Here is a 19,728-nt window from a genome sequence, read left to right as displayed (position 1 = left end):
TCTTTTTAACCATATAGCATTCTATAATGTGAATATACTAGAAATCTGTTGTTGGACATTTATCTTACTTGCTGTATTTGCTGTCATAAACAACATGACCTATATATCTTTGTTTTGACTTGATTTTTTTCAGACAAGTTTCTAAAAGTGAAATGGCCAAGTTTAAAGAGCATGTACAAATTATAAGGCTTTTTGATAGATTGTCCTCATAAAAGACTACTAATTCATAATCCCACCAGGAGGCTATACAGTAGGGCCTCTTTCTCCACAGCCTTTTCAACATGAGCTATTTTCATTTTTTAAAACATTCCTGCTAGTTCCACAGGCAAACAATGCTGATGGGTGGTTTAACTTGCATTTCTTCAATTACTAGTGAAGTTTAAGACCTTTTCATGTGTTTTTTGTCATTTTTAGTCTTTGATTTAGTGCTACTTCATGCCCTTCATACATTTCCATTTTTTTCTATTGGGGTAGCTTACTTTCTCTTACTGATTTTCTTTAAAGTTTACTATTTTATTATAAATATTTTTTCTTCAGATTTTTTGTGTTTTTTGACATCCACAAATGTAATGGTGTCTCTATTCTCTAATTCTCACAAGTGGGCACTATTAGCAGTTTATCAGAGGCTCCAAAAGGTGACACAGATAGTAGATAGCAGAGGTGGGATTTGAAACAAGTCCCATTTAATTCCAGAGTCTATACACTCTTGTCAGTTACTACACAGTAGTTACCAAAGTGTCCCAAGACAGCTGTCTCGATAACACTTGGGAATGCAAATGTTAGAAATGCAGATTCTCAAGCCTCAGCCCAACGAGTCAGACACCGAGGCGGGGCTCAGCCGTATCGCTTAGCCAGCCCCCCAGGCTGTGCTGGTGCCCACTTAGGCTGGAGAGCCACTGCACTACACTACCCTTCCTTCTGGATTTCTAGAGTAAGTGGCTGCACTAGATTAAATGAGGTAGAAAGATAAACAGGGAAATGGCAGCACTGGGGAGGGATAAAGAAGCCCTCGGCTGCCCCAAGGCGTACGTGCTATCTTCCGTTTCACGTGCCTTCTCCACTCTATCCTCCAGGAGGCCGGCCTCCACAGACTGTCCTAGTGTCCTCCTCCCTCACACCCTGGCCTCCCTGCACTGAGGTCACGATACGAACACTCCCAGTCCCCTTCCTTCTGGGTTGCCGTGAGTTGGCTGCATCTCCTGACCCAAGGCCACGGCTCTGGCAGGTGGCCCTATTTCTCAGGTTCTGGTGACCACTTCCTTTCTTGGCCCACCTGCTGTTAGGAGCCTCAGGGCTTTACACAATCCCTAATAGTCCTTTTTTTTTCTTTTCATTTATTATTTTATTTTATTTTTGGCTGCGTTGGGTCTTTGTTGCTGTGCACGGGCTTTCTCTAGTTGTGGCGGGTGGGGGCTACTCTTCATTGCAGTGCATGGGCTTCTCACTGTGGTGGCTTCTCTTTTTGTGGAGCACGGGCTCTAGGCACTCAGGCTTCAGTAGTTGTGGCATGAGGGCTCGGTAGCTGTGGCGCACGGGCTTAGCTTCTCCGCAGCATGTGGGATCTTCCCAGACCAGGGCTCAAACCCACGTCCCGTGAATTGGCAGGCATATTCTTAACCACTGCACCACCAGGGAAGTCCCCCTAATAGTCCTTTATTAAACTCTCTACCCAGCTTGAGGGTGCTATCTGTTTCCTCTGGGATCTTGTTTGATAGAGTTTACAAGGCCCTTCCTGGGCCCTCATTTCTCCAGTCTCCTCTACTTTTACTCACTCGTCAGTTGGTCTGTCTAAAGTCCCTGGAATGCACCAAGCTCTTTGCTGCTTCAGGACCTTTGCCCGAGGATCCACTGCTTCAAACACTCTTCCTCTTCTTTGCCTGGCTGACTGCACGTCTCATCATAGACGGCCTTTTCTCTCAGAGGCCTTGTAGATCTTCTTCCAAAATCAGGTACCCCAGTCATTCTCTGTCAGACACCCTGCTCTTTTCTTTCATAGTACACATCTCAACTTGTAGTTGCGTAAATAAATTTGTGCCCATTTGTTCAGTATCCGTCCTTCTCACTGGCCTGTGACTCCATGAGGGCAGGGCCCATGGCTGCTTTGTTTACAGTTATAAACCTCAGCACTTAGCACATAGTCCGGCACGCGGTGGGTACTCAATAAATCCAGAATGAATGAGTGACTGTCTATTCGCCATCCTTCCTTAGTCATACATCTGGACTCCAGGGAAGTTCCTTTGAGCACAAAGGTGCTGGCGAGTCATTCCAGCCCCCACAAATAGCAACTTTTATAACTGGCTGGTGGACAAACCACTAACTAGACCCACAAAGCCCAAGAACAGATTTATCCCACAAATTCCCACTCAGCCACGACTTCTCTCATCCCCCTGGTAAGAATGAAACAAGGAGGGAATGCATGGGGCTATAAAAGCTATAAGACTCAAAGATGAGGTGCAAAGTTGGGTTATAAATCTAAGGGGAAGAAAGAGCAAAGCAGCTTGCCTATATAACCTTTGAGATGACTGTCCTGATGCTATAACGTGCACAAAAGAATGGCTTCCCAGGGGAAATGCCAATACCTGACATCCACATTCTGGTCTCCCACATATGCATATGCCAGTGTTTACTTAACCATTCCCTTATTTCAACAAATATTTAATGAAAGTCTATGTACCTGTTATGGTGTGCACAAAGGGAACAGCTGTTAAGGCATTCAAAAGGAGCTAAGTGAGAGACGGTTATGTAAACAACTATCATGCAGGGTAAAAATATTATAAATAGCCTCTACGTAGGAGCACAGGGGGCAAAGGATAAAGGGATACCTAATCCTGTGGAAGGCTGCACCGAGAAGGCAGCACTGAAGTAAGACTTGATGTAAGAGGCAGACGCTTGTGGGCAAAGGGGGAGAGAAGGCATTCCAGGCAAAAGAAACATGTGCAAGGGCAGTGGAGGGGGGTGGGGGTTAGGGACAGAAAAGCCAGCCAGAGTTAAATCACAAAGGATCTTGCAAGGGAGCTTAGCAAATTACCTTTGGGCAACTATCAGCCAGAGCATTTAGAAGCCCAAGAGCAGCTTCTGGTTTTCCTTAGTTTGTTAAGCGGTGTCGATTAAAAAAATATATTCACAACCGAAAAGTTGAGAGTTGTGTTTCATTTCGCGGGAATTTTTAGGACTTCAAGCCCAGGAGGCAGCATCTCAACTAACCCTGAGAGAACTGCTCCAAGGAGGTGAGAGGGGAGCCAGGATATATAGAGGTTTTGCAACAAAGAGCAGGTAGTCTGAATGTCAAAATATTACTGTTAAAGAAAACCAGGTATGTCAAGTTATGGAATTTAGTACTTTCCTATGTATGGGAAGATGCAAGAGTCTGGGCTCACCAAAATCATTCCTTTGATATGCACCAAAGCTATCTGGGGCCAGCATCCTGTGTTTTAATATCCTGAGTTTTCTCAAGGCTCACCAGCTCACCATCAGCTGCGGCTGCAATCGCTGATGACTGACATCCTCTGTTTACTGATACGGCAAGCAGTATTCCATTTATCAGCGGGCAGCGTGGGAGGACAGTGTCGTAAGACTACACAGAGGCACGGAGACTCAAAAAAGAGGCGAAAGTCTACAAAAGAGGGAAAAGGTGAACACGTGAACCAGGGCAGAGGCAGTGAAGATGTTCTACTAGAGATGCTCAGCACAATGTCCCAGGTGTCACAGTGGAGGAGAGTGGGAAGAATGACCCTAGGACAGAGCTCTTCCTTTTGCCTTGGCCAACTGCCCAGTTTTACCAAATGGGGCAGAGGTGGTAGTAAGATAGGGGTCCTAATGAAAGCGTGAAACCAGCTTTTAATGATTGGATTGTGAGGGGTCTGCAGGACTTCCAGGTGAAACCGTCCACTAGGCGGCTGTCAGAAGCCTGTGGTTTTTAAGCAGGATCTGGTTAGCGATACGGATTTGTGACGTCACCAACGTGAATGGGAAATGACAAACCTAAAGAATAACATCTAAAACACTGAGTGTGAAACCAGCGTCAGATTTAAGACTTTTCCTCCCTTCTCAGCTTGGACCAGGGAAGAACTCATTTCCCAAGAGGCTCAGGAAGGACCAGCGTGCAGAAGCTTTGCGTTCCAGTTGCTGGAGGGCTACCCCCACCCGCTGGACTGGAGAAGGGCACCTGCTTTTCCTGCTTCACTTCCCTGGAAACTCCGGATTCCCGCCGCTCCAGAACGGTCCAAGCGCACACGGCCGCTCTCCCCATCTAAAGGCCGCCCCCTTGACCACGCCCCGTGGCTCGACGCTACCCTGTACGTCATCACCTTGCCCCCTCCTTCCCGGTTTCTCCTTCCTTCCCGACCTCGCCCCGCGCCTCTGCGCGGCGCTTTGACGTCATCACAGCGCGCCCCGAGGTCTGTCGCTGCTCTTTGACGTCTTCACCGCGCTCCCTCCCTCTCCTCAGGTGTTCAAGCTTCGCGCGCTGGCCGAGCTTCAGCCCCACGGTCGGAACGTGAGCTTTCTGTAGCCTCTCCCTTGCGTCATGTTCCCGGCCGTCTCCTCTCCGCGGACCCCGGGGCCCGGGGCCCGAAGGGGCCCGTTGGGCGGAGTCGGGCCGGGCTCCACGCCCCGGGCGACCAGCAGGAAGGGTCTGGCCCTGGGGTCTTCGGTCAGCTCCCCAGTGCTCTTCTCGCCGGCCGGCCGTCGTAGCTCGCTGAGCTCGCGGTGAGTGATCGTCCCGGGTTGGGTTCGGCGACTCACAGGCTCACGGGCCTCCAGAAGCCACCGGAACCGGGGACGGCGCGGGACGCCAGAGTATTGGGAGAATAGTCACCCTTGCATCCTTGTGTGTTGTTATTTTCAGCCTCGCTTTGATTAATTCATCAGTTGAGTCTTCGCATCATGCACTTTGCATGGAATTACCTTTGTGTAGAGATGAAGAACACATTGGATTAGAATCAGTGGTTACCCGCCTCACTCTTAGTACCCCTGTGATCTGGTGTAGGTCACTCATGATCTCTTCGTCTGCGAAATGGCGATGATACCTGACCTGAGGCTGCGAGAAGTCAATATGAAATGCCACGATGCAGATGTAAAGTGATGGTGAGAGTGAGGACCTCAAACCCTGGAAAATCATTATATGTGCTTAACATACTAACTGCCCTTAATATCCACTGGTGGATAATTAAAGGGATGTTAGCTACAGAAGTTAGCTTTGTAGCTAAATTAATAGGGAAAAGACTTTCCATAAGCAATGAGATAAGACTAGTAGTTTTGTTACCAAATAAAAGCGTGGCACACCAGTTCACGTCACTCGTGAAACCGTGGTCTGCATCTCCCCTTTCATAATTAAACTAGAATTTTAGAAGAAGCTAACATGTGTCTTGAGTGGTTTCTTTTGAATTCGTCTATCAAAAATGAATTTTCCCCTGCAAGAAGACGGTAATACTGGATCTTGAACTTATAGTTAAAATTTATCTATAGAAGTTTGCAGTACTTTAAAGGAGAAATGATTTTAAAAGAATACCTTGTATCCTTTTGCGTTTTGTAAAGTGCTCTTCAAATGGTGATCTTGTGATTGTTTTCTACTCCTTTTTGAGAAAAGTCAGTGAATAAAAGTCATACTTTGTTTTCTTTTTTTTTTTAATTTCTTCTTACCTTTCGGTAATCATTGAAAGAAAAAACCTTTGTTATAATACTTTGTCAGAAACAATGCTCTCAATCACTCTGTGCATCTCTTCATTTAATCCTGTGATAAGAGGTAGAATAACTTTTATACTAATAAATTTACACTGGTTTTCTGAATGTTAAGAAGAAGAGGAGAAGGAAATATAATTTCTACTGCTATATCTGTTATCGAAGACCAGGTAGCAGCAGATACTCACGACCCTATTTAATTTCTTGATTTTGATTGTATAAATCTGGTAGATTCTTATAATTCTGTATCTGATGAGAGGTTAAAGATAATCTAACCCAACGTTTGTAAAACTTTTTTGACCACAGAGTATGATAAACTGTACTCTATATTCTATTTCGTTTTTTAAAAATGTTGATTGAGACCCTCACAATGACCCATAATTTGAAAAACACTGATCTAGTCCAGCCTTCTTATTTCACAGCTAAGGAGGCAGAGTTATAAAGAGTTTAAGTGAATAGATCATGCATCTAATTACTAGAGCATGAAAGTCTGAAGCCAAGTTTTCCTAAATCCTGTCAGTCTTTTTTTTTTAATGAAAAATAAATTTAATAACACAGTATATATGAGCCAGAGTTTTTTCACTGTTATACTTCATCTTTCTTCTTATCAGAGATTTTCTCTTTATTGTGAAAATGTATACATAAAAATTATAATGAATAATGGGAAATTTTAAGTTGTGAGTGAAATAATATGGTCTCGTTTCTTTAGAGGAACACCTACACGAATATTCCCACACCACTCCATAACTGAGTCTGTGAACTATGATGTGAAAACATTTGGATCTTCTCTCCCTGTTAAAGTCATGGAAGCCTTAACGTTGGCTGAAGGTGGGTATCATTTTCCATTTGTCTCTGTTAGCAATTCAAAATGAAGCCTAGGTCTGGCATGGAGATTGAAATTTGTGCTTTCTCTGGTATACCTTCACTTCAGTGGAGAGAAATAGGTGGCTTATTTGGTTTTTCATTGTAATTGAGAAATATGATAAATTTGGGAAGCAGAATGAGTTCATTTTAGCACAATCAAAATAAGTGTTTATGGTTGTACGTACTGTATATGCAAAACTTCGTCCAGTTTCAAAAGTTGATTGAGTATATGAAGTTTAGCTTTTTAAAGAAAATCCAAAAAACTACTGCCTCACGTTATTGGGTTGAATAATGCAGTAGAATCAAGTCTTACCTCCATTTCTGGATGCTATGTAGTACTCTGGAGGCTGTATGCACAAATTTATGTTATCAATTTGGTACACCATTAGAAGATTCTCCTGGCAGACAATTAAGAGTGGAAGTGTGGACGGTGCAGTCAACACAAGCTTTAGAAAGACACCATTAAGGATGAGGAGTTGGGGTGACTAGAAGAGCAAAGTTCAGAGCATCCTGTGATTTCCTGGAACAGTGTTTTTGAAACTGCACGTAGTGACTGAAATCAGTTTAGTGGTTCATGACCAGCATTTTTTTAAAAAATGAAGTAAAATAGATTGCAGAATATCAGAGTGCTTCTCATTTTGTTTTATTAAAATTGTGTATGAATGCATCATGATGTAAAATGTATTTCATACTGTGAATGACAGTCACAAAAGTTTAAAGTACTCCGTTCCACAAGAAGGAATATTTCTCATCAACTTGAACCAGCACATCTTGCCAGTAAGTCCATGGGAGCTTCAGGTACAATTATTTTCAGGCAACTAAACTTCCATGAACCTCTGTCATGCATTGTTCCTGTTTTAAATATATATTTTCTTTTCCCGTCTAAAAATTTCAGCTTAAATTGCATTTAAACCTTTTGACACACTCCTGGTTCCTGCCACCAGATCATGTTAATAACAAATAGTACACAGCCTCAGAGGAGGGAGTCTCTAGAAATCAGGATGTGTAAATTGAAGAGTGTGTAAACTTGAGAGGAACTCGTCCTCACGTGGAAACTTCCAAGTGCTAGTCAGTTGGTCTGCTGTGTTAGCGTCCTCGAGGGTTCACCAGTGGAGGATTTGGAGCTGCTGTAGTGCTTTCAGGAAAAGAAAGTACGGAGCACATACTCCAGTTCAGCAAAAAGCCCACCCTTAACCTCGGTATGATATGATATTTTAGCTTGTACATTATTGATGCCTTTTATTTTGCCCCTCTACCCTGACTTTAAACGAAGAGCAAAGCTCACATTAATTAAATTTCTAGGGCCGCTAATACATTTACTTAGGTTTACCACCAACATGTACAACAGCAACAGAGCAGTCCCCCTTATCCACAGGCGTATGTTCCAAGACCCCCAGGGGATGCACCGGACCCTGTGTGTACTGTGTTTTTTCCTGGACATACATACCTGTGATAAAGCGTAATTTATAAATTAGGCACAGTAAGAGAATGTCCAAGTTGCCAGCGTCACTTCTCTGTGCTTTCGGTCATGTTTAAGTAAAATAGGGTTACTTCAACACAGGGACCACGATACCGCAACAGTGAATCTGATAACCTGCACTACTACTAAGTGGCTAATGGGCGGGTGCAAAGGAATGATTCACCTCCCCATCAGGACATCGGGACAGTGTAAGATTTCATCACAAACTTAAGAAGTGTTATTTCTGGAATTTTCCATTTAATATTTTGGACCGCAGTTGACCACGGGTAACTGATATCATGGAAACCGAGGATAAGGAGTGACTACTGTATACTAATTTAGTTTTGTCACTTAATACGGAATGTAACCCTTTAGGTCACCATATAATGAAGTAATTTATCATACTTTCAAAGAGCTCTTATTTGAAAATCTTGTTCTTTTGAAGGAACGTGATTTTTCCTTGAAGTATTTTATATATTTAATGAGAAGGTTTATTATTTGTGTTTGCTTTATCAAAATTATGAATGTTGCTAAATATAATATTATAAAAAGTAAGATATCTATCTATAACAAAAATTAAGAAATATTAAACCTAGGCCCAAAATATACTTTTTGCCTTTAGATATATTTCTAAAAGTAGTTGTCAAAGTTAAATTGATCTCTTGTTTTGGATATTAATAACTCTTGAATTATTCAAGAGTATTTTTTGTTGTGAGTTAACCTCGTGTGTGTGTGGTGATTACTTTTTTAGGTGAAGATGGTGGCAATGAAGATTTTGGTGTGAGGAAATTTTAAGTTTTTCTTATTCATACGTTAAGATTAATTACATACTTCATTTTTTTTCCTCAGTTGACGATCAGCTGACTGTTCACATAGATGAAGGTGGATGGGCTTGTCTGGTCTGCAAAGAGAAACTCATTATTTGGAAGATTGCTCTGTCACCTATCACCAAGGTAATGGTTCTTTAGAGAGCTGGAAGGAGAGAGAGGAGAGGATTCCTAACTGGCTCTGAATTTTTACCCTAAATTTTTAGAGTTGCTGGAGGACCACAATTTGAATCTACTCAAGCATTATAGATTTGCATTTTCATAGCGATATGAAGTACTGAGCATATCATTTCAAAAATGTTTCTCCCCTTATCATGATTTTAAGCAAGATCCATCTTATTTACATTTAATAAAATTAGACACATGGAAATTTTTAATGAATGTCGTGCTAGTCACTCTGTCTAATGAAATCTAAGACTAAAAGCCATCCACATAAGCTGATGAACTGAGTTTCTTAGAAGATAGGAATGTATTTCACTGAATCTAATGAATGATGCATAATAAAATAGGAAAAAATGATACCAGTTTTTATAACGTAATTTAACTTTCAGTTGTCAACTTCTCACACGGGGGTTTTCATTTGTACATCCACTACCATACCCTCAGCAGCCTCTTTTCCTTTCTGCTCCAGATCAGGCATACTCTCCTGTACCACTTGTGTTCACTGGGCCATTGTTCCACTGGGACTTGGGCTCCCACTTACCTAAACTGTTCACATCTGCTGGCCTCTGTACTCCTGCTGCCTAGAAAACCGTGTTTGTAGTTTTAGGAGCATAGGTGAGGGAGAGGGCCTGGGGTGGGCATTCTGAGTTAGCAGAGGAACGCTGATACTTGGCTGAGTCTAAGAAATGTTTTCTAGGTGACTTGGAATACTAATTCTGTGGTCATGCTGATTTTAAATGTCAACTAAGCAAATCAAGATTAGACTGGGAAAATTCCATGGGAAGCCTACACACTTCTTTCAACCAATAGACTTTTTGGTCTGGGAAGAGATTGGAGTAGTTTATATTAAGGGTCTGGTCTAGCGGCTAAGTTTTTCTGATTCTATATCTCTTAAAATATTTTATTTTAAAATTACTGAAAATGATGATGAAAGCCTGATCAAAAAGATATGAGAAGAAAGAGTATTTGTAGAATGGTATTTCCAGCAATGAATTAGAATCTAAAATATGCAGAGAAAGGAAATAGTGAAGCCAGATGTATATTCAAAAAATTGGATTTGACATGAAAGATTTTTTGTTTGGATTTGTTCTATAGTTATCTGTGTGCAAAGAACTTCAGCTACCACCTACTGATTTCTACTGGAGTGCCAACTTGGTGGCTCTCTCTTACTCTGCTACCTCAGGTGAAGCACATTCTACTCAGGTAGGTGACTTAAATGCTTATTGAAGTACTTTTTTTTTTTTTTTTTTTTTTTTTTTTTTTGGGGTATGGGGCCCTTCCTCTGCTGTGGCCTCTCCCGTTGCGGAGCACAGGCTCCGGACGCGCAGGCTCAGCGGCCATGGCTCACGGGCCCAGCCGCTCCGCGGCATGTGGGATCCTCCCAGACCGGGGCGCGAACCCGGTTCCCCTGCATCGGCAGGCGGATGCGCAACCACTGAGCCACCAGGGAAGCCCTGAAGTACATTTTTTAAAATAAGAGAGTTCTAAAGTTGGAGGAATCGTCCAGCCCAGTTCTGAAACGTAGCTATAAAGCTACAGGAATCAAGACAGAGAGGTAACGGCAAAGAGATGGACACACAGGGCAGTGGAACAGAATAGAGAGTAGAGATACAGACTCACTCAAGGATGGCCCTTTGATCTTTGACAGAGGCACAGAAGAAATTCAGTGGATCAAGGATGGTCTTTTCAGTAACTAGTGTTGGAATCATTGGCTGTCTTTATGGAAAAAAGAAGCATTCCTCCTAAACCTCATTCTTTATGTAAGGATGAACCCAAAATGGATCATAGATCTAAATGTAAAATGTAAAACTAAAAACTTTTGGGAGAAAACAGGAAAAAAAATTATCATGACCTGGGATTAGGTGAAGAGTTCTTAGAAATTACCAAAAACATGATTCATAAAAAAAAAAAAAAAAGATAAATTGGACTTAATCAAAATTTAAAACTTGGCTCTGCCAGAGGCACTGAAAAGAAAATGAAGAGAGAACTACAGACTGGTAGGAAATATTATAAATCATATATCCAACAAAGGACTTGTATGTAGAACATAAAATGAACCCTCAAAGCTTAGTAAGAAAACAGACAACCCAATTTAAAAATAGGACTTGAACACTTTACCAAAGAGGATATAAGGATGTCAGATAAGCACATGAAGAGTTGTTCACATCATTAGCCATTAGGAAAATGCAAATAAAACAAGTGAGATACCACTACACCCGTATTACAGTGGCTGAAATGAAAAGCACTGACACTACCAAGTGCTGGCGAGGAAGTGGAGCAACCGGAACCTCATACATTGCTGGTGGGCCTGCTGGTGGTACAGCCACTTGATTTTCACTTCTTACAAAGTTAAAGTACCCTTTCCATATGACCCAACAATTTCATTCCGGGCTATTTACTTTAGAGAAAGTAACGCTTATGTTCACACAAAAAACAGTATGCTAATGTCATAGCAGCTTTACTTGTGATAGCCAACAGCAGAAACAATCCGAATGTCCTTTAACAAGTGAATGGATAAACAAACTGATTCATCCATAGGATGGAATACTACTCAGCAGTAGAAAGGTATGAGCTACTGATACATGCAACAACAACCTGGATGAATCTCAAAGATGTTATTCTAAGTGAGATAAAGGTTATATTCAATGTCAAATATAACCAGTGTCAAAAGGTTATATTCTATATGATTTCATTTGTTTGGCATTCTCCGAAAGACAGAACTATAATGATGGAAACGGTGATTGCCAGGGGTTAGGATAGGGAAGGGTGTGACAGTAAAGGGAAAGCGTTAGGGAGTTTTGGGTGCAGATGGAACTGTCCTGTATCCTTATCGTGGTGGTAGTTACATGAGTCTACACGTGTTTTAAAATTCACAGAACTGTAAAAAGCAAAAGATTTTATGCGGTCTGAAGAGAAACCAGAGTATAAAAATTCATAGAACTGTAAAACAAAAGGGGGAAAATGTCAATTTTACTGTATGATAATTTTTTAAATATGAAAAAAAGGAATTTTTATTTCTGATTTATGTTAATAGTACATTGCCCTGGTTTCTTTATATCAGTGTCAGCAAACTCCCGATTTGGGCTCCTTCTTTTGTTGTGGTTGCTGAGTGTTGTGGTCTTGTTTTGAGGCTGTTGCTGTCATGGTTGCCACCAGAGAAGGATCCATCCGCTATTGGCCAAGCCTTGCAAGTGAAGACACCTACACAGAGACGTCCGTAGATCTGGGAGGTGATAAGACTTACAGTTTCCTAACAACAGTGCAGGTATATGATAGATATTCTTTTATGTATATTGGAAAGCTGTGATGTGGCTTGGAAGTGGGATTTAAATGACTAAAAATTTGGGGTTTTGAGCAGATCATACAGGCAGGGGGTGGGGGGAATCAAAAAGAGGCAAGAAAAGAATGTCCAGATCTAGGATATGAACACTTAGACACTTAGATAAAGGAAGCCCCACTTAGAAGGAAGCCCTTCTCATAGGATTCTGGAATATCAGTAGTGCATAGTAGCCGATGTTATTCATTTGTCAGAAAGATCTTCATAAAATGACTTAGAAACTCTTAGACAGTAGGAGGAATGGTTTGCTAATATATACTCTGCAGGTTTACTGAAGAAATAAAATCTGATACTTGATTGTTGAACCTGCATGATGGTGAACCTATAACTTAAAAATCAGAATTTAAAAATACATGCAGTTAAAAAGTTTGCAACAAAGTTATTCTGTGTAGAATTAATATTAAGTGAATGGATTCATAAGTAAGTGATTTTAATAAAATAGCACTGTTCTTTTTTATTCTTTTAGATTTGTTTTAAGGTACAGATTATTTCCTTCTGTATCAGTGATTTGTGTTAATTTTCTTTTCTTAGTCTTAAATGCTTAACTAATTTTGCTTTGTTTGTTCACAGGGAGGAAGTTTTATTTTATCCTCATCGGGAGGCCAGCTGATTCGCCTGATACCCGAAAGTGTAGGAAAAATTCATCAGCATGTCCTTCCTCAAGGGCAAGGTGTGCTTTCAGGAATTGGTCGGAAGGTTTCTTCTCTTTTGGGAATTTTATCTCCTAGTAGTGATCTCATAGTAAGTTGATAAAATAACTTTGTTTTACAAGCTTCTTTCTTAGTGAAATCAATAAGTTGTCAGTTTCCTATGAAGTTGGTATTGCCTCTCTGTGAACAGTGGTGTACATGAGATGAAAGCTTTGATCTTCATTGAAGCATTTTTATTATGATGGTCAAATGAGTTCATACCCTGTAATGTTAATATTCTTAAGTCACACAGATTATCTTATAAGTACATTCTTTGAACTAAAACTATGATATAAAATTATAAATGTGTTTAAGGATTAATTTTGCTTTCTAGACATAACCAGAAGTGTGTTCTCCACTCCATGACTCCGGCTGTCTGTGTGGATGACTCAAATCTGTCTGCTGGGCTTCTGCCTCAGTCTGGAATAGTGAAGGGAGGCTGCTGGGAACTAACGTGTGGGGGGCATCTGCTCTCTGCTGGGTGCTCCATGTTGGTTACCTCCTGTAATTATTGGATGACCTGTAACGTAGAGAGCTTCATCTCCAATTTGTAGATGAGGAACTGCCCTCAGTGAGGCTAAATTGCCCAAGGTTACAGAACCACTCAGCAGCAGATTCATGCCCACGTCTGTTTGAATTGAGAGCACACCTTTTTTTTTAAACTATGATGTTCCCTCTAATTTCAGGTTGCTATTATTATCTGCTTCCTTAACTGGTCTTTGAACCTAAAACTTAACATGTCTGGAAACAAATTGCTCATATTCTCTTCTCTCCTGTTGACTTACAAAACTCATTTCTCTTTTGACCTATTTCTAATGTCACTGTCACTTTTTTCAGAGACCCAGGTATAAAACCCTGATGTGTGTGTGTGTGTGTGTCTCTCTCTCTCTCTCTCTCTACTTACCAGGTTCTATAGGTTTGGCTTCTTTCATGTCTCGCTGCCATCCCCATCTTCCTGCTTCCATTGTAAGGCCCTAATATGCACTCTTGGTAAATTTCCCCTAATTCTTGGTGCCAGTCTGCTTTACTCACTGTTGGCCCCTCCGGTCCCATTAGTGGCTAGAGTCATGGTGACAGGAGGAGTGGAGACAATTAGGGTTTTCACTCAACAGTCCTGTATACTCGACTTAAAAAACACATTTGTTCTTCAGAAGCAAGAAAGACGAGGTAACATACCCACGTGGAACTACACACAGCCCTACCAGAGTCCTTCTCCTGTAACACAACTCTTGTGCTCACAAGCCATTGAGAGTATCTCCCTTGCTTATTAGGTTTACAGACTCACATTTAAGACTGTGCTGTGTGTGAACCTTATTTTTACTTCTTTCCTGGTTATAATCCACATTCCAATTTAGCAGGACTGTGTCTTGTTCTCTGAAGATCGTGTGACTTTCCCACCTCCCAACTCTGCTCTTCTGGAGCCTTCTGCCTTTATATTTCTGCCTGTGGAAATCCTCCTTACTCAAGGTCTGTTTCAGGATCACTCCTTCCTTTGAATCCTAAATGAAGAATTCTGCTAGGATTACTAATCAAATAGTTATAAAATGTACTAATTTTGAATTTCAGAAAAATAGTTCATTGACATTAGAACTTAATAATCTATAAACTTTTTTCTCCTCTCCATATAGCTTTCAAGTGTCCTTTGGGATAGAGAGCGATCAAGTTTTTATAGCTTGACAAGTTCAAACATCAGTAAATGGGAATTAGATGATTCTTCAGAAAAACAAGCACATAGTTGGGATATAAATAGAGTCCTGAAGGAAAACATTATTGATGCTATCTGGGTAAGGAACAGTAACATTCATCTCTATAATTTTCATCTATGTGAGATTGCGAGTTCCTTTAGTTGTTGTATTTATTAGAACACATTTCAGTGTAATACACAAAGTTTTAGCCATCACATAAGCTGAAATGGAGTAGTCAATCTTTAGAAGTATTGGAACTCACTGATTTACTTAACTTTTTAAATGCATACATTCATTCAGTAACTGTTTGACTTACTGTGGATGAGGCACTTTAGTAGGTGCTGGGGATATAAAGGTGAAAAGAAATGATTCCTAAACTCAAGGAGCTTACATTATTGATGTTTTCATGTAGGGATCTGAAAGTAACTATGAAGCTATTAAAGAAGGGGTCAACATTCGGTATTTGGACTTGAAGCAAAACTGGTAAGCAATTAATTTGTCATGAAGAACATAGGAGTTGTTTGGAAAAACAAACTGATGTTTGTTATAAAATGATGAGCAGTCTTGCTATCTGTTTTTCGAATGCCTCTAATGCTAATCTTATACTATTAAGTCTTAACTAAATCGTTTTGTGTTGTCTAGCGATGCTAATTCATTTGAGAAATATAGGCAGTTGTCAGCCTTCCACTGTGTGTTCCATTAGCTGTCTGCCCTCGGTAGGGATCCGTCTGTTCTGCTGTCACAGCCGGAGCCTCTAAGAGCTGCCTACCCTGCTGCTGGGGGTGCTCCATGCTGTTATTTTTCCCGACTCTGGAGATGCCAGGCGCTCTTCTCCAGCCCTTTTTCTGTTGCTGAAGGAGCTTTAGCCTGTGTTTGTGGCTGTATTGAATAAAGGAAGGATGGGGTGAGGTTTTGTCGTGGTGATACAAGTTAGAACTCAGTCATGGTTTATATTCAGAGTGAATTTCCTCTTAGAAATGGTGCTCTAAATGGTGCTTAAGATCCCAGGTTAGTCTGATAAAGCTACTTAATCCCATGTTATTGTTTAGCTTTAATACCAGAGGCCATATGGAACTTAAAAACCATTTGTAATATGGCTTCTGTGGCAGAGCTCATAATGAGTGCAAATACATGACTTGTAATTTTTCAAAACACAAGTTACTAGAAGTTAAGGACTATTTTTATGTGTTCTGGAGTAATTTAGTTTAGTAGAACAAATTCTACTTGTTTCTTGGCTTGAAGTTGTGCTGTTTAATTTTTCTCTCTTGGGCTATTGAGACTATCGGGACCCTTCTTTATAGTTTCTGAAAACCTCATATGTAAACTATCAAAGAAGTAAAAATAATAGTATATATTTAATTTCCCAAAACAGTTTCATTAAATACAGTGTATCTTGTTTTCATTTAGCTTTACCAGACCTTCATAAATTTAGAACTGCTGCCAGGACACAGCCCACTGTGGGTGTAGGATGCAGGGATGCAGACATTTTTTCATGTGTAGTTTTCAGAATGGAGACGTGGGTTGAGAACAGAGAAACATGCTTAGGACTGGCTGTGCCGAGGCAGACCCTGCGCGCCTCCCCCGGTGCTGTCATGCTAACACAACTCGATTCTTGTGGGGCCTGTGAGATGCAGCTCTCATCCTCCTTCTGGACCCCCCTCCCCACCATAGCTCCAAATGATGCGGTCATCGCTCTTTTGAATACTCTTGTTCCAGTGATCCGTGCAGACTTCCACGTCTGGGTGGGTCTCTTCTGTTTAAGAAGCATGTGTGTGTCTCCCTGATGCTTATTGCTCCTCCTTGATCGATTGCTCATTTTGGCCAGAGCTGCAACCTCGGCTCCTATTTGCAGTGAACAGCCTTATGAGTTCTTTTACCAGATTATTACTGACGCAAAGCTCAGGTAGCTTCATTCTGGATTTTTTTTTTTTTTTTTTTTTTTTTGTGGTATGCGGGCCTTCCTCTGCTGTGGCCTCTCCCGTTGCAGAGCACAGGCTCCGGACGCGCAGGCTCAGCGGCCATGGCTCACGGGCCCAGCCGCTCCGCGGCATGTGGGATCCTCCCAGACCGGGGCGCGAACCCGGTTCCCCTGCATCGGCAGGCGGACGCACAACCACTGCGCCACCAGGGAAGCCCCATTCTGGATTTTTTTAAATCATAAATATATTGCCCTGTATATACTTGCATAAAAATTTGTCAATTAAAAAAAAAATTTGTTTATTTATTTATTTATTTTGGCTGCACCGGGTCTTGGTTGCAGCATGTGGGATCTTCATGGAGGCATGCGGATCTTCTGTTGCGGCACATGTGCTTCTCTCTAGTTGTAGCACGGGGGTTTTCTCTTCTCTAGTTGTGGCGCGCAGGCTCCAGAGTGTGTGGGCTCTGTAGTTTGTGGCATGCAGGCTCTCTAGCTGAGTTGCGTGAGCTCAGTAGTTGTGGCGCGTGGGCTTTGCTGCCCTGCGGCGTGTGGGATCTTAGTTCCCCGACCAGGGATCGAACCATGTCCCCTGCTTTGGAAGGCGATTCTTTACCACTGGGCCACCAGCGAAGTCCCTGTCAAATTTTTACTGATTTGCAGAATTGGTTGTCTTCCTATCATCTTTATTACCTAAAATAGCTTCATGTTTTTTTAATCAGGAAGTTTTTTTTATAAAGATGTCAAATGAAACTGGTCCAAGCACCACTCCCTGAGGAATCCTCTGTTAGCTGTGTCTCCGGGCCTCAGGGGGCACCCCTTACCCCACGGCGGTCCAGTCTTTGGAGTGACTTCAGTGTCGAGCCTCATCTGGGCGTGGCCGTCTCTCCCTCCCTACCTGGTGTGGAGGGCGGCTTTCAGGACTGAATTCTCTGCGGCCTCACTCGCTTCCTTCTTACGTGTCATCAGGAGCTCTTTAGGTCACTGCCAGTATGTTCGGATGTGAGCCAGTGTCCTTGAATTCTTCTCGGGAATTCAGGTAGAAGTGATGAGGGCCGGGCAGCTGGAGGAAGAGAACCGTGGAGAAGGGAAACGAGAGCCGCGTTAGGACTGCTTGGTTTGAAGTGCATGTTGTCCAGCCACTAGCTCGGTTTATTATTTTTAGTTGTCAGTAGAGGGTGCTTGCCACCCTGTTAATATTTCTGAGACTTGAACGAGAGTTGCTAAAAATGCTACTAAATGTTTTAGAAGAGTTGAGATTAGAGACCATTTAATTGGTTGGGGGCAACAACTTTGATAGACTTAAGAGGACCATATACACTTTAAGATGGAAAAAGGTTTGTTTTTCACATATATGGCAGCTTGAATATACAGCAGCAGTTCTATGATTGGTTATTAAAATGAAAAACAAAATGTTTTTCCTCTGTACAAATGTAAGCTTTAAAGAACAGATTAGATCAGGGGTTGGCAACCTTTCCTGTGAAGGGTCCAAAACTGTTATATTTTCAGGCTTTGGGGACCATGTGGTCTTCTCTGCAGCTCTTTTACTCTATCAGTGGTAGCATTAAAGCATCCATAGACAACACATAACAAGTGGCGTGGCTGCATGGCAGGAAAGCTTCATTTACAAAACCTCAGCCTGGGCTTAGTTTAGTCTGAGAGCAGCTGCACTTTGCCAATCCCTATAATTGATGATTTGTTGGTCTTTTTAAATCAGATTTATTGAGTTATATTTTACACATAGAAAATACCTTGCACCCTTTTTAATGTATAATTTGGTGAGTTTTGACAGACGCGTAGTCATTTAACTAGAACTGCAATCAAGATACAGAACAGTTCTGTCACTCCAAAAATTCCTTGGTACTCTTTTGTCAACCCCTCTCTCCACTTGCAGCTCCTGGCAACCATTGATGTATTTTCTGTCCTTATAGTATAAATGGAATCATAGGCTATAAAGCCTTTTGAGTCTGGCTTCTTTCACTTAGCATAATGCGTTTGATATTCATTCAGTGGTTTCTTCCTTTTTACTGCTGAGTAGTAGTTCATTGTATAGATTTACCAGGATTTGTTTATCTATTCAGCAGTTGAAGGATGGTGGGTTGTTTCCAGCTTTAGGCAATCATGAGTAAAGCCACTATAAACACTTGGACACAGGTTTTTGTGTGAAGATAGGTTTTTATTTCTCTTGGGTAAATATCTAGGACTGGGCTTGCTAGGTCATATGGGAAATGCATGTTTAACTCTTCAAGACATTGCTGGACTGTTTTCCCAAGAGGCAGTAGATCTTTCTTTCTCACTGATTAGCGATGGGCTCCTGATTTTGTCAGCGGCGTGGCACCTGGCGGACAAGCCCTGTCTCGTCTATTACTCGCTGGTAACAGTAGAAGATAACGGCTACCAAATGTCAGATGCAGTGACTGTGGAAGTCACTCAGTATAACCCACCTTTTCAGGTAAGGTTTCCATCTGTAAGTTAAAGTACAAAGTGACAGTAACATGCTGAGTTTTTTTCCTAACCATTGCAGGTTCAGATTCTTTGAGAAATTCATCTGCATAGCTTGGAAGTACATTTTATTTTATTTTTTTAAAATCTCTTTATTGATTTATTGTTATTATTATTTTTGGCAGCTTGCGGGATTTTAGTTCCCTGCCAGAGATTGAACTTGGGCCCTCAGCAGAGAAAGTGCAGAGTCCTAACCACTGGACTGCCAGGGAGTTCCTGGAAATACACTTCAAATAGCTAGTTTTCAGGCATTGCATTCTGTTTGCCATCTCGTACTCAGTCCTTTGTTCAGCCTTAGCTAAAGAGAAGCGAAAGTGGGAGCCCCTGACGGTGAGCAGCATGTCTCTCCCGCTGTAGTGGGAGAAGGGGATCTTCATTTCGGCATCACTGAGAAGAAAGAAAACACTGATGATGAGCTGCAGCATGAAAAATAAGGAAGAAACCTGATATGAATTGGGCTTCATTTTTGTTGTTGTTGTTTTTGTTTGTTTGTTTTTTTAACATCTTTATTGGAGTATAATTGCTTTACAATGGTGTGTTAGTTCCTGCTTTATAACAAAGTGAATCAGTTATACATATACATATGTCCCCATATCTCTTCCCTCTTGC

General features: G+C 41.5%; 1 protein-coding gene across 7 annotated transcripts in view; it reads left to right on the top strand.

The window, feature by feature from the left end:
* The first annotated feature begins 4,436 nt into the window (after positions 1-4,436).
* NUP133 (nucleoporin 133) overlaps positions 4,437-19,728 on the top strand; it is a 56,460-nt gene continuing 41,168 nt past the window's right edge. For 6 of the 7 annotated variants that reach the window (XR_008616254.1, XM_007117307.4, XM_007117306.3 and 3 more), the window contains exons 1-9: positions 4,437-4,707; positions 6,389-6,507; positions 8,852-8,955; positions 10,087-10,194; positions 12,122-12,256; positions 12,899-13,069; positions 14,646-14,801; positions 15,115-15,185; positions 18,922-19,069. Coding sequence is in view for 6 of the 7 variants with exons in the window: in XM_007117307.4 (XP_007117369.1) it covers positions 4,526-4,707; positions 6,389-6,507; positions 8,852-8,955; positions 10,087-10,194; positions 12,122-12,256; positions 12,899-13,069; positions 14,646-14,801; positions 15,115-15,185; positions 18,922-19,069 (1,194 nt within the window). In the remaining variant the exon portion in view is untranslated. Of the gene's footprint in view, positions 4,708-4,846; positions 5,086-6,388; positions 6,508-8,851; positions 8,956-10,086; positions 10,195-12,121; positions 12,257-12,898; positions 13,070-14,645; positions 14,802-15,114; positions 15,186-18,921; positions 19,070-19,728 lie in introns of all 7 variants that reach the window. The other variant, XM_055081312.1, reaches the window with a different exon arrangement.

Source organism: Physeter macrocephalus, chromosome 20 (genome assembly GCF_002837175.3).
Source record: "Physeter macrocephalus isolate SW-GA chromosome 20, ASM283717v5, whole genome shotgun sequence".
Classification (NCBI taxonomy): domain Eukaryota; kingdom Metazoa; phylum Chordata; class Mammalia; order Artiodactyla; family Physeteridae; genus Physeter; species Physeter macrocephalus.
The sequence above is the reverse complement of the archived record's forward strand: the minus strand, read 5'-3'. Positions and strand labels throughout refer to the sequence as shown.